This window comes from Prionailurus bengalensis, chromosome D4, assembly GCF_016509475.1.
Source record: "Prionailurus bengalensis isolate Pbe53 chromosome D4, Fcat_Pben_1.1_paternal_pri, whole genome shotgun sequence".
NCBI lineage: Eukaryota > Metazoa > Chordata > Mammalia > Carnivora > Felidae > Prionailurus > Prionailurus bengalensis.
In genome coordinates, this window is record NC_057359.1 from 82615653 (window position 1) to 82629388 (window position 13736).

Here is a 13736-nt window from a genome sequence, read left to right on the forward strand (position 1 = left end):
GAGCTGAGTGTATATGTGAACAACAGCATTCTAGGCGGGCACACAGCAAGTGCGACGGACCTGAGATAGGAACATATGCCTGACACATTAAAGAACAGCAAGAAGGCCACTGTGGCCAGAATGGAATAAGCAAAAAGTAAGAGGAGACGAGGTCAGAAAGGAAAGAAAAAGGGATCTGATCGCGTAAGACCTTGACAGGACTCATTCTGAGCAAGATAGGGGATGTGACCAGAAAGAAACAAAATCTGACTTACCTTTTTAAAAGGATCATTCTTGCTATGATATTGAGAACAGAATATAAAGGGGCAAGAGCAAAAAACGGGCCAATAATTCTTCTGTAATAATTCAGAAGAGTTGATGTAAACTTAATTACTAGAGTTAATGAAAAGCGGTCAGAGTCTGAATATATTTTGAAGGTAGAACTGGCAAGATTTCCTGATGGGTCAGATACAGCGTGTGAGAGAGAGTCAAGCGTGACTCTTAGTTTTGGCCTTAGCAACTAGAAAGATGGAGGAAGTTGCAATTCACTAACATGGGGAAGACTACAAGGAGGGCAGAAGAAAGAGAGGGCAGGGTAAAGATCAGGAGTCTGGTGGGAATAAGTTTAGTTTGAGATGCCAATAAAATACGTAAGTAGAAGTGTCCATACAGGCAGTAGAACACACGAGTCTGGAGTTTCAGAGATAAAAATTTGGGAGCTGTCAGCATATACACAGTATTTAAAGCCAGAGATTGGATGAGATCACCAGGGATGAATGAGAATAAAGAGAAGAGATTCCATGAAGTGGTCCAGTATCAAAAGACAGCAGTAATGAGGAAGAACCAACAAAGGAGAAGCCAAGGGGGTAGGAGGAAAATCAGCCGAGTATGGTGTCCCAGAAACCAGAGCAGAGAGTATTTCAAGGAAGGAGACATCCACTGCACCACATGCTGCTAACAAGTCTAGTGAATTCAACTTGGTGGTTTTGGCAAGAGCAATTTCAGTAATTAGGTTGAAAGTCTCACTACCGTAGGTTCAGGAGAAAATAGGAGAACTGGAGATGAGTAGAAACAACTTTTTCAAGATGTTGAGAAATTGGGTTGTATCTACAAGAAACAATGTGGTCAAGAAAGGACTGTTTTAAAAAAAACAAAGTAACACCATGTATATACTGACTAGAATGAGCCACTAGACAGGAGAATAATGATGTTGCAGGAGGGAGGGGGAGAACGAACAGGATTTCAACTGCTCTAGAGTTTCACTAAGAGGGTCAAATAGCCCAATGAAGAAAAATTTCACTGGGTTAGTGGGCATTAATTCCAGAGTATCTGTTTGTGTATCTGTTTGTGATACTAAAGAAGGAAGGAGGGCAAACCCATAATACTAATTTACATGCCACAGGAGGCTCAGAAGAGAGATTGGGCCATTTACTGAGAACTTTCATGTTAGGGCTTTCCTGTTCCTTCATTTAAGCTCAAAATAACTTCATGAGGTATTATCTTTATGTTACAGATAAGGAACCAGAAGCTCAGAGAGAGCAAGTAATTTGATCAACACACAAAACTGGTGAGTGGTAGAGCTATGTTTCAAATCCAGCTCCTCCTGAGCATTAGATAAGGAATTATAGTTAATTTAGACAGTTAAAAGTTTTGTGGTTATGTCTTTTTTAGACTCCTATCTGTTAGAAATACATACTGAAGAATTTATGGATGTAAGAATATGATGTCTAAGATTTGCTGTAAATACTCCAACAAAAACAACAACAGAAAGTAATTGTGAGGAACGGATGAAACAAAAGCAGCAAAATGCCAGTAATTGTTGAAGCTAGCTGACGGGTGTATGGAAGTTCACTGTTCTCTTTCATGCACATTCGAAAATGTCATGATAAAAAAATAAAAATCCAGGTCCTTCTGAGTCAAATTTTTCTCATTACTTCAAAGCTTGCCCTTAATTTCTCCTCAATCCTCCCTTCAAAAAAAAAAAGTTATGTGCTTCAGAGCTTACAGTTTTCTTCTTTAATCCTCACTATAACTCTGTAATTAAGGGTTTTATTCCAATTTTATACATGAGGAGAGAGATCTACAACTAATAAATAACAGGATCAGACCTCAAAGCCAGGTCTTCTGGTGTCAACAACATTCTACTGTCCAATACAGCAGTCAAGGTTACACCCAGGCATACAGAAAAGGAGAGTCCACTCAAGTGCTAGCTAGCCACTTTCTTTAGATTACTACTGCATAATCCTAGGACCCCAAATTTCCTAGGAAGCCCACGCATTGACTTGCACTCAAAGGCTTGATTCAAACAGGCAGGTTTCAAATTTGCCCGGCCATCAACCTTCCTGGCCAAATTTGGGAACCAACAGGTATTTGATATGGAATCTCTCAAACAGTGTTCTGAGAGTCTGCCTATCTCTGCTCTAGAGTCAACTCTTTGGACCTCCATTTCTCCAAATGTAACACTCTGCTGTCCACCCACATTATACAACTACAACAGAGACCAAAGTCCAGGTATGTGAAACCTGAGCTCTAGAAATAAGGAACACTACCAAACAATAATACTGACCAATTTCAAAAGCCAATTTTGAAGATTTTATTTAAGTAATCTCTACACCCAACATGGGGCTCAAACTTACAACCGCAAGATCAAGAGATGCATGCTACCGACTGAGCCAGCCAGGCACCCCTCAAAAGCCAATTTTGTATAATTCCACAACATTTACCACAAAGCTGGCATATGAGAGCATCACAGTTAATACTTACTTTTTAGATACCACCTTTAAAAAAATTTTTTTTTATTTTAGAGAGAGAGAGGGCGCACGAGCAGGGGGAGAGGGCAGGAGAGAAAGAGAATCTCAAGCAGGTCCCATGCTCAATAAAGAGCCCAACACAGGCCTTAATCCCACAACCATGGGATTATGACTTGAGCTAAAATCAAGAGTCTGATGCTCAGCTGACTGAGCCACGCACGTGCCCCAAGACAGCACCTCATCACTAATATGTTTCATACCTGTTCTTCCATACTAACCTTGACATTAAAAGCCTATTTACAGCTTCAAAAACAACTGAAAATATGCATACCAAGGGCTCCAGATGTTACTCTCTGCAGCCACTAACCTACATTATCAAAATTGTAACACCTTTCCCCTCTGGTTCACTAGCTTTGCTAACTAAAACTGAATTTTCCAGAGTTAAGTCAAGAGCTACTCATTACTCTGTACTTCATTAGGTTAAAATGTAGGTTGTCTAAGTCACACAAAAGTCTGTGATTAGATCCAATGTTTGAGGACTTTTAGATTTATTTGGAGTTATAAACATCGTAAGAATAAACTGCCTCCATTTTAACTGTTAGAAACAAATCATCTCTTTATCAGGTCACTACCCATCTGTCTTTTAAAGTACACTGATTTTCAGTTATGCCAACTGAACATTGGTAACCAAAGACACAGACCCCATTTTCACATTAAGGGTCAATCTACCTAGGGAAGGATCTATTCTTTACTCAAAAGAGTATTATTAGGCCCTACTAAAAAATCTTCAGTCTGGCACAAAACATGCCTTTGAGCCTAAAGTCAATGCATGTTTGCTGAATTAAACTGGTAGAACAGGTAAGCATGATTAAAAAAAGAAATCTAGACAGTCTTTAGGACAATTACTATTCGCTTTATGCCAATTGTATTAATATGGTTAAATTCAATTTTTTTTTTGTATTTTTTTTTAATTTTTTTTTTCAACGTTTATTTTTATTTTTGGGACAGAGAGAGACAGAGCATGAACAGGGGAGGGGCAGAGCGAGAGGGAGACACAGAATCGGAAACAGGCTCCAGGCTCTGAGCCATCAGCCCAGAGCCCGATGCGGGGCTCGAACTCACAGACCGCGAGATCGTGACCTGGCTGAAGTCGGACGCTTAACCGACTGCGCCACCCAGGCGCCCCTGGTTAAATTCAATTTATAAGCAAAACGCTGATCTGCCCGATAGGATATTGTGTAAAGTCCTGGTACCTGGAAAACTGCAAAGAACAGGAAATTCTGCAGGTGCATTAAGAAACTACATCTTATCCATGACCCAGAAACGCCTCAGAATTTATTACACAACATGCTGCAGAATTCTCACTCTTTAAGTGGAAATGAACCATGAAGTCACACAATGCAAGGCTGTGATTTTATAATGGATATAATGAACTATAACCCTTCAAGTTGTGCTAAAGTTAACTAAAGAAAGCAGATGTTCTACACAGTGTTAGCTATGTCATAAGTTAAGAGAATTTCAGTATCAAATAACTAAAATTTAGGATGGCATTCATTCACACAGCAACACACGTATATGGAATGTCTTTTGTGACACAAACACCATACTCCTCAAAAAAGATGTACTTCAAGGACCCTTCAAACAAGATCTGCGTTAGATTAGGCATGAAAGTGACAATCCAGGTCATGTGGTTACCTCACTATTCAATGCAAGACCTAAAAGTTACAGACTTGCAGATCTTTCAGGCTCAAACCATTTAAATATTTATATCACCACTAATTTGGCCTCATTACTTTACTCTTTTCTGTTTTAACTGACATAAATTTAACTTACATTTCTCAATAAAGTTTTCTAAAATTAGACTGGATTATGAAGCCTCTCATAATTACCTGTCAGAAACAGATTTTCCACAGTTGAACAAATTTTTAAAAACAACTAATTTTCCAATGAAAGGAACTATGCAAAACAAATGAAAACAAAGAGCAGTAAGATGGGTAACAGGGAGAGGTCCAAACCTTATATAAGAGAGTAAAGAACAGATCAGCAGGGCACCTGGCTGGCTCAGCTGGTGGAGTATGGGACTCTTGATTGCGGTTATGGGTTTGACCCCCCACATTAGATGTGGAGATTACTTAAAAATAAAATCTTAAAAAAAAAAAAAAAATAGATCAGAGCGCCTGGGTGGCTCAGTTGGTTGAGCATCTGACTTTGATTTTGGCCCAGGTCATGATCTCACAGTCATGAGATCAAGCCCTGCATTGGGCTCTGCGCTAGCCTGCTTAAGATTCTCTCCCTCTCCCTCTGCGCCTCAAAAAAAAAAAGAGAAAAGAAAAGAAAAGAAAGTCACCTAGCACAGAAAGACTATTATCGGGACTGGGAATTATCAAGCCCAACTAAATTAAGGTCTAAAAAGCAACTTACTATTTACATTTTTGTAATGTCAATCACAACCAGCATTTTGAAGACTTTTTACAACTAATAAACATTTTTTAAAATATTCATTTATTTTTGAGGAAGGGAGAGAGAGAGAGAGAGAGAGAGAGAGAGAGAGAAAGAGAGAGAGAGAGAGAGAGAGCAAGCACAGAGGGGCAGAGAGAGACAGAGACACAAAATCTGAAGCAGGCTCCAGGCTCTGAGCTGTCAGCACAGAGCCCGACATGGGACATGAACTCACGAACTGTGAAATCATGACCTGAGCCGAAGTCAGACACTTAACCAACTGAGCCATCCAGGCACCCAACTAATAAACATTTTTAAAGCATTTAAATATCATTCCTCCTCAAACAGTGTATATAACCTGTCAGAAATGCCAAAAGAATAGGTAATAATTTGAGAATTAAAACTTGAAAAAGGAAAAAGTATTCAATAAATCATAAAAATGAGGTTTAATGGGGCACCTGGGTGGCTAAGTCAGTTAAGCGTGGGACTCCTGATTTCAGCTCAGGTCCATGATCTGTTGGTTTGTGAGTTCGAGCCCACGATGGGCTCTCTGCTGACAGTGTGGAGCCTACCTGGGATACTCTTGCTCTCTCCCTCTCTCTCTGCCCCTTCCCCAAACGCTCTCTCAAAATAAATTAAAAAGTACAAAAAACAGTAATAACAAAAGAAGGCTTAATGCCACTGGAAGAGGAATAGCTTTATTCTCCTGTTCAAGTCACCTAGGATTAGCTGATTTCCTGCAAAATACCTAGGAAAATGTATTTATTATTCCTGATTTAGGAAGTGAATTCACTGAGTGACAGAAGTGCTCCATCCCTGGAAAATTCACGCTTAGAAGCAATCTCGGGCTACAGCCACAACGCAGAATGTCTCTCACAATCTTCTGCTCATATGCAAGAATTCAAATCAGCACCAACACTCAACTGCAAAAATGAGCCAGGAAAGATAGAGACAGTAGAGCAAGAATGAACAAATTTCAATTTGCAGACATCTCTGACATTCACAGAAGTTTCATCTCTATCCAAGTTTCTCACTACAAATTAATCCGCCTAACACCAAATTCTGAAGTACCAATTATTACTTGACCACGCTAAGAAGAAAAAAGGAACCAAAGAAATAACATCTATTCCCTGTATTTTCATACTTGTAATCTTCCTGAAAGACTTAAACTTGTTTTATATAAACCATCTCAATTCTCATGGGAGGTAGATAGAGTCAGGTTTCTGGAGGAAAAACAAGCACTAAGGGATTAAGTATCTTGTCCAGCAAGTCAACAGCGAAAATAAAACCAGACCCAATTATTTAGCCTACAAAGTCTAAATAACCTGCTTTCCTTGGTTCATAAACTTAGGACAGTATTTTCAAGTGCCTACAATGTATCTCAAACCACAGAATTTCACGGAACAATACATATAATCAGAACACTATTCCAGAATTGAGTATTCAGAGCAAGAAAAGTACTGCTTGCCCCAAATCAATAAAATGAACTAACACGATGGACTTAAAAAATACAAGGAGGAAACAATAGCCATATTGGAGAAAATTTTCAAAGGTCACTCTATTCATCTTATACCCTACTCCTCAAATTCTCTGCCAGGGAGCCAAAGGGGTCAAACATGTTCCTTATGATTACGTTCTATACAAAAATCAAATCTCAAAATACTGCAAAGAATTTCAATGAAAGGTGTATTATACTTTAAAAACCTTTCCCTCCAAAAATAAAATCTTACAGCAATGCCTTCAGAGCATTATTTTGTTGCCTTCATGATGCACTTCAAGCTTGGATTTTAAAAATGATTAGCTCCCAGTTTATTTTTTAAATATTTATATTTACAGATTCAGATTACTTAAAATGTGTTATTCTGCTCAGCCCTCATTATATTTAGGCAAGGTTCCCATTTCCACTCAAACTTTTTATCTGAACATACAATGGCTGCATTAAGATACTTCCTAAATTGACAAACGGAGAAAACTAATCAACCCAGAAAGCTTCCCAAGGTATCAAAGCAGCCCTTTTATTTGAAATCATACTAGGTACTACATTACACACTACATGAAGCTCTCAAAGCGATAATTGAAGTTATTTCTGAAACATGATGAAATAATTTATTTTTTTGCAAAATCTGACAGGACTGAATTTTCTACTGTCAAAAGGGAAATCGTTTTTCAAGATTCTAGAAAACCGTGCTTACTAAGGCAGTCTCAAAGTAGTTTCCTTAATCCTTCCAAATCCCAAAGAATCTAACACAAGCCACAGAACACTGAGTGAGACCTGCACTGAAATATCTGTGCTCAAACCCCTGAAGGTTATTTCCTATGTGTTTGGCAAGCTGATTGGCTTCATGTCCACACAACCCCAAAAGTCTTTCCTCAATAAAGCTAACACTATACTCCCTAACTCAAATCAAAATACCAGAAAATCCAACAGCCTCCAACTAAATTTTTCTTCAACTATTTGGGAGAAAAAGTCGACAAACCAGGATCAGCTCTTTGCACCCTGAAAGGGAGTTAAAGAATCTCAGAGCTCCATTGCTGCCACTTTTAGGAGCTGGATGTACATTACCTCTGTCTGCCTCTAGCATGGGACTCAGATATTACATCACTCAAAGCCTGAAAACTGCCCCATTACCCAGAAAGCACCAGGGAAGCTGAGACACTGCACCAAGGTATCCCTTCCTCCCTGATACATAGCCTTCAAAGGCTACTGACACCGGGCCCTGCTCTCTTGCAGTATCTTCACAAAGACATCTGCCCTGCACCTGCTGCAATCCTATTTCTATTCACTTGTGGTACACTCCAAACAACCCTGGATGGCTCTTCTACTTGCCCACTTGTCAGGCCAATGTGCTAGGACAATATCCCACCACACACCTCCTCCAAACTTGGGAGTGTGTACTACTGAGCTCTCCCTTATCCCTTCCCATTCACAGAGTTCTGGAACTAAAATCGGGCTTCTTGATCTCTCTGATCCTAGAGGCGTGAACTTTCAAATATGGTACAAGGGCTTAATGTCCTCCATTTTTCATTAATATCATTCCAGGATACATACACACACACACACACTCACACACACTTCAGTTCTATGCCTAGAATGTAATTCCCTCTCTTTTGTTTTGCTTTTTGTTTTTCCAACTTCTGCACTCTGCCTTTTCTTATATTTCCAGTGACCTAAAATTTTTAGCTCTCTTAATTTCTCAAGACTCAAAGTGCTCCAATCTCTCACTTTTCAGCATCCTGCTCCTTCATTCTCTTTTAAGCAACCTGTTTTCCTAACTCTCTCCAACCTGAATAGTCTATTTCCTGCCCCTAAACCTAGGCAATCTGCTTCCATTACCACCACCCCAATACCATACAGAACCTACCCCTTCCTAGTCACAGACACATTCACACACCTCCCTACCTTGCTCTTCTTTTACCCCATTATAGATACTATGCATTCTTCTACATCCTCTATCCAAAAATATCCTGTCTTCTCCACCTTTCTTTCGTCTCTTCCCTGCCTAACCCCTTCTACCAGACAAAATCTAGCACCTCCAAGCCACACTTCCCTCTCTCTACATACTGTACTCTAGACCTGCATCCCTCCCCTCCCAACCCATCCCCTACCACCTCCCTCTACTGATTTCCCTTCACACACGTACCACCCCCCTCCTCCCCAACTTCCCTCCACACTTCCTGCCCCCAAAACATTTCCTTCCATCTGTTTTCGTACCTTAGCAGCCACTCCAAGAACATTCCCCTCACCCCTCACACCTCTGGCCCTCTACCTCACACATAGCCCACTCCACTTGTCCGCTCTGATGTCCAACCCCAAAGTTTCCTCTTTCTGCTCCCCCACCTACATCTATACTTCCCACAAGAACACCCTCCATTTCACTCACTTCTCCTGCTACCCGCTAAATACCCTGCACACCTCCTGTCCAGACATCTCCTGTCACTGCCCATCACCCTACTCTACTGTCCTCACTTCTCTCAAACTCTGGCCCTGTTCCAATCACCTTCCTCCTCCCCCCCCCCCATACTGATCTCCCCAGAGCAACACTAACACCTGCCTTCTCCTCTAACATGCCCTTCCTTCACATGGCCCACCTGTCCAGCCTCAACACTCTCCTGCCTCCTTCCTGTCTCCCCTACACACCTGCTGGCCAGATACAGTCCTCACATCCCTCACAGGTCTCCAGAAGCCTCTGGGCCTACCCTCACACACACCTCCTGCCTGGAAACCTCCATTTCCCTCATCATCACTCCAGAGTTCCCTAGACACCTCCGGTCCCTCTCTCCCCACCACACTAGCCCCTACCTGGGCACCTTCCTCCACATTTCTCTTCACATTTGTCCCGTGGCCTTCCTTCTATCTGCCCCCTCTTCCTGCCCTCACACGCAGCCCCAACCGGGACATCCGCTTCTTCTACTCCTCCCTCGAGTCCCTAATCTTCTCCTTCTATGCCCATCACACTCGCCCCTACCTTCCCCAAGGCCTCCCTCACACCCTCCCGAACCCCCCACAGACTGCCCCCCACACGCCTCAATGTCCTCCATCCCTCTCGCACTCGCCCTGGCCCCAGTGGGCCCCCGAACCTGCCCGAAGGCCCTCCAGCCCCGTTGGGCCGGATCCCTCCACCCTTCATTCTCCCCCCAAGTCTGCCCACACCCTCCACCAGCCCCCCGAAGCCTCGCTCCCTGCCCCTGCCCCCAACGTCCTCCAACACCTGCCCGGAGCCCCTGGCCCTCCATCCTACCCAGACCCCCGGCGCCGGGTCCCCCCACACTGCCCACGCCCTCCCCTCGCTCGGGGCCGGGACCCCGTCCCCACGAAGGTGAGGAAGGCTGCCCGCTGCCCTTGCCCGAAGCGACCGGGGCACCGCAGCGGCGGCCACAATGCCGGAGCCACGGGGGCCAGGATTGCTCCCGGCTCTCCGCCCGGGCCGCCGCGGCCGCCGCCGCCGCTGCTAAGGACGCACAACAAACAATGCGGGGCCCGGGCCGGCTCCGCCAACCGCCTCAACCGCCGCCTTAACCGCCGCCCGCCCGGGACGGCCCGCCGCGCAGGCGCCTACCCCGCCGCCGCAGCCTACCCGCGCCGCCGCGCTCTGCCCGCGCCCGGTCCCCGCTCCCGCTCCGCCGCCGCCGCCACCTCGTCCGCCCGCGTCTCCGGCTCCTCTGCCCAGCGGCGGCGGCTGCGGCGGCTGCTGCCCTGGTGGCGCTCGCGGCTCCGGTCTCCGCTTCGGCGGCGGCGGCGGCGGCGAGCACGTGACACCGCCCAGCGCGCCCATTGGCCGAGCCGGGGGGCGGGCCCCGCGGCTGCTGGGGAACGGAAAGCCCGCCCCTTCGCTCGCTGCGCGCCCCCTCCACGCGCACTCTGCCGTACCTGAGAGCGCCAGCCAGCGCCCGCCGGCGCCGTGCCGCGCCGCCGCCTGCGCCAACTGCGCACCTGGGAGCGCGCAGGGACCACACGCCGGTGGAGGCCTCATGCACCTGCGAGCGGACGCTTACGTAAGCTGCGTCCCCGCCTTTCTCCCGGCGCCAGGCCCCCGCCCGCTGCAGCACCTGAGCCCTGCTGCGCTAGCGGCGTAACTGCTGCGGAGCGGGGACGAGCTGCGCAGGGAGGCAAGCGAAATCCACGGAAACTTCGTAACTTCCGAATCTGGGAGCGGCTCCCGGATGCCGCGGCAAGCGGGCCTCTTCGGCCCTGCGCCCCGGTGCGGAATGCCCCCCAAACCCAAAGGCTATGCCGCCGAGTAGGCTTCGCTACGCCTCCCCAGGTGAAGGACAGAGAGGCCAGTGGGCTTTGACTTAAAAGACTCTCTCCCAGCCTCCGCCCCTCCTACACTTACCGGCTGTGTGACCTTGACCAAATTAGAGAACCATTCTGATAGTCCGTGTTATGGTAAGGGAAACTAGGTCAATAATTCCGATTTAGGAGCTGTTGGAGACATGGAAAAAGACAATAGGTGTGAATTCTCCCACCGCATAGCAGGTACTGAACAGAAGTTGCAGCTTAGCAACCACCTCTCCTTTTCCCACCCCAGTGGACCTACCTGGAATTGAGTTTGAGGCCAGGACCTCTCTGACCTCCTTATAGTTGGGTCAGACTGGCTGAACACCTACCTAGGCAATGCTAGGGAAGAAATGAAGTTTTGCTTTTTTATTTTACAGAATCACGCCTGGGCACTTTCTTGGTATAGCATTCTGCCAGCCAGTTCAGCCCCTTACTGAGCCCCTGCTGCATACCAGGTGCCGTGCTGGATGTTAAGATGCACAGGTGAATGACACAAGGTCCTTGCCCCAAAGGAGTTCCCAGCCTAGGGTGGAAACGACCTGACCACCCAGCAACAGGATTTGGAGAGCTGGGAGTCCAGGAGGGATCCCCCACAACAGCTCCTTCTGGGCCCCTTTTTAACACGCCAGATTCAAATATTTTAACAGCTCTGCGTCATTCACGGAATAAAATATGAATACTCTAAGTCAACTTAAAAAGTTTGGTGATCTGGCCTTAAGTTTCAAGGTACTTACTTGTCCTTACCTTTGCCCCTCCTTCAGGCCACCTTAACCCTCCAGCCACACTGAACTTCGACACTGTAGTTACCAGAATCTGTAACACTTCTGAGCCACCTGAGCCAGGCCTCAAATCCCTTTCTACACCTGCCCCTACCTCCAATCGCCCTCACCTTTCTTTACCCTCCTGAAAGAGTCCTTGAGGTTCTTAGATCTTATAGCACTAGATCGTAATTGTTTTGACTGTCACCTCCCCAGACTGTAAGCACCTTGAAGACATGAGTGGGTTAGGGAGGACTACACATGCACATGCAATGAGCTCATTAAAGCTGGGCTTTCCAAGAAGAACATGAATCTGCTTCAGGGAGAAGAGATGCTGTGGTATACAGGTCTGGGGTCTGTGCATACTAGCTGTGTGACCTTGGTGAATCAGTCTCTCCAGGTCTTAGTTAACTCATCTGTCAAGTGAGGCCTTAGTATTGCATACCTCGTAGGATTGTTATAAGGATTCAATGAGACAGTATATCTCAGGCACTCAGTATAGTGCCTGGCACTAGATTAATTTCTAAATTGTTTTAAATAGGTGGACGGCATGGCATGAAGCATTCAATGGTATCACTTATTCCAATATCTTTATTGGGTTGATAACTCCAAACATTCCTGACCAAAAAAACAAAAACATGCAAATGATAGGAAAGTAAAGAAACTAAAACTTTCAAGTGTGCCTCTCCCTTCCCACCCCCATTTGACTCCCTCCACCCCTAATCCCATATCCCAGAGCAGCTACTGTTAACTTTATCGTGCCCTACAGTGTATGTCTAGAGAGAGAAGAGAGTTGCAAAAAATTATGTATCTATAATGTGTATGTTATCCTTGGATTCTGTGTAGAAAAAAGGCTAGACAGGGTTAAACACCAACTACTACTGTTATGCTTTGAAAGTAGAGCTAGGTGTGGGAATAGAGCACTTTAAATACTTGTGCGTTGCTTTAATTTTTTTAAAGATACATATAAATAGAGGCACCTGGGTGGTTCAGTCAGTTAAGAGTCCGACTCCTGATTTTCACTCAGGTCATGATCTCACAGTTCATGAGTTCAAGCCCTGTAACAGACTTCGCAATGACAGTGCAGAGCCTGCTCGTGATTCTCTCTCTCCCTCTCTCTCTCTCTGCCCCCCCCCACATCTCTTTCTCTCAAAATAAATAAACTTTAAAAAAAGAATATCTGTAAATATATATAAAAGAAAGACTTTTTAATGTTATTGAGGCATATTTACATATCATAAAAATTCATGCATTTCAAGTGCACAGATCAAGGATTTTTAGTAATGTTACCAAGTGATGCAAATCAAATCAGTTGTAGAACATTTACAGATTCTCCATAAAATCCCTCAGACTCATTTACTGTTAATCCCATTCCCACTCCCAGCCACAGGCAACCATTGATCTACTGTCTCTACATTTTTGCTTTTTTTTGGAAATATTAGATACATTTTTTTAAATCAAATAGATGTTTTAGAAAGAAAAATAAGGGGCACCTGGGCGGCTCAGTCAGTTGAGTATCCAGGTCTTTTTTTGGCTCAGGTCATGATCTCACAGTCATGAGATTGAGCCCCACCGTCAGGCTTCACACTGGGTGTGGAGACTGCTTGAGATTCTCTCTCTCCCTCTCTCTCTATCCCTCCCCCTCCCCTGCTTGAGCTATCTCTCTCTCAAAAACAAAGAAGGAAGAAAGAAAGAAAAGTGTTTCACCTCTTAATCCCACCCAGTGATAGTAATCATTGTTCATATATATATAGTTCCAAACTTGTCCTATGCATATAAATATATAACTTTTACAAAGTAAAATTATAGTATACCTTCAGTTTTTATTTTTTCATTAAACAATATAAAGTAAATACACCATTTATTGTGGCATTGAATACTCTCTGGCATAACACATCTTAAGAATCATGTAATTAGGGGCACCTGGGAGGCCCAGTCAGTTAAATGTCCGATTTCAGCTCAGGTCATGATCTCATGGTTCAGGTGTTTGAGCCCCGCATCAGGTTCTGTGCTGACACACAGAACCTGCTT

At 44.6% G+C, this 13736-nt stretch overlaps 1 protein-coding gene across 1 annotated transcript; it reads left to right on the top strand.

The window, feature by feature from the left end:
- Nucleotides 1–9696: 9696 nt before the first annotated feature.
- On the top strand, nt 9697–11637 carry LOC122474440 (translation initiation factor IF-2-like). Its single transcript, XM_043565311.1, has 4 exons — nt 9697–9732; nt 9830–9985; nt 10218–10661; nt 11325–11637. The coding sequence occupies exons 1-4, from the start codon at nt 9697–9699 to the stop codon at nt 11382–11384; spliced, it is 696 nt and encodes a 231-aa protein (XP_043421246.1). The 3' UTR covers nt 11385–11637.
- The last annotated feature ends 2099 nt before the right edge of the window (nt 11638–13736 follow it).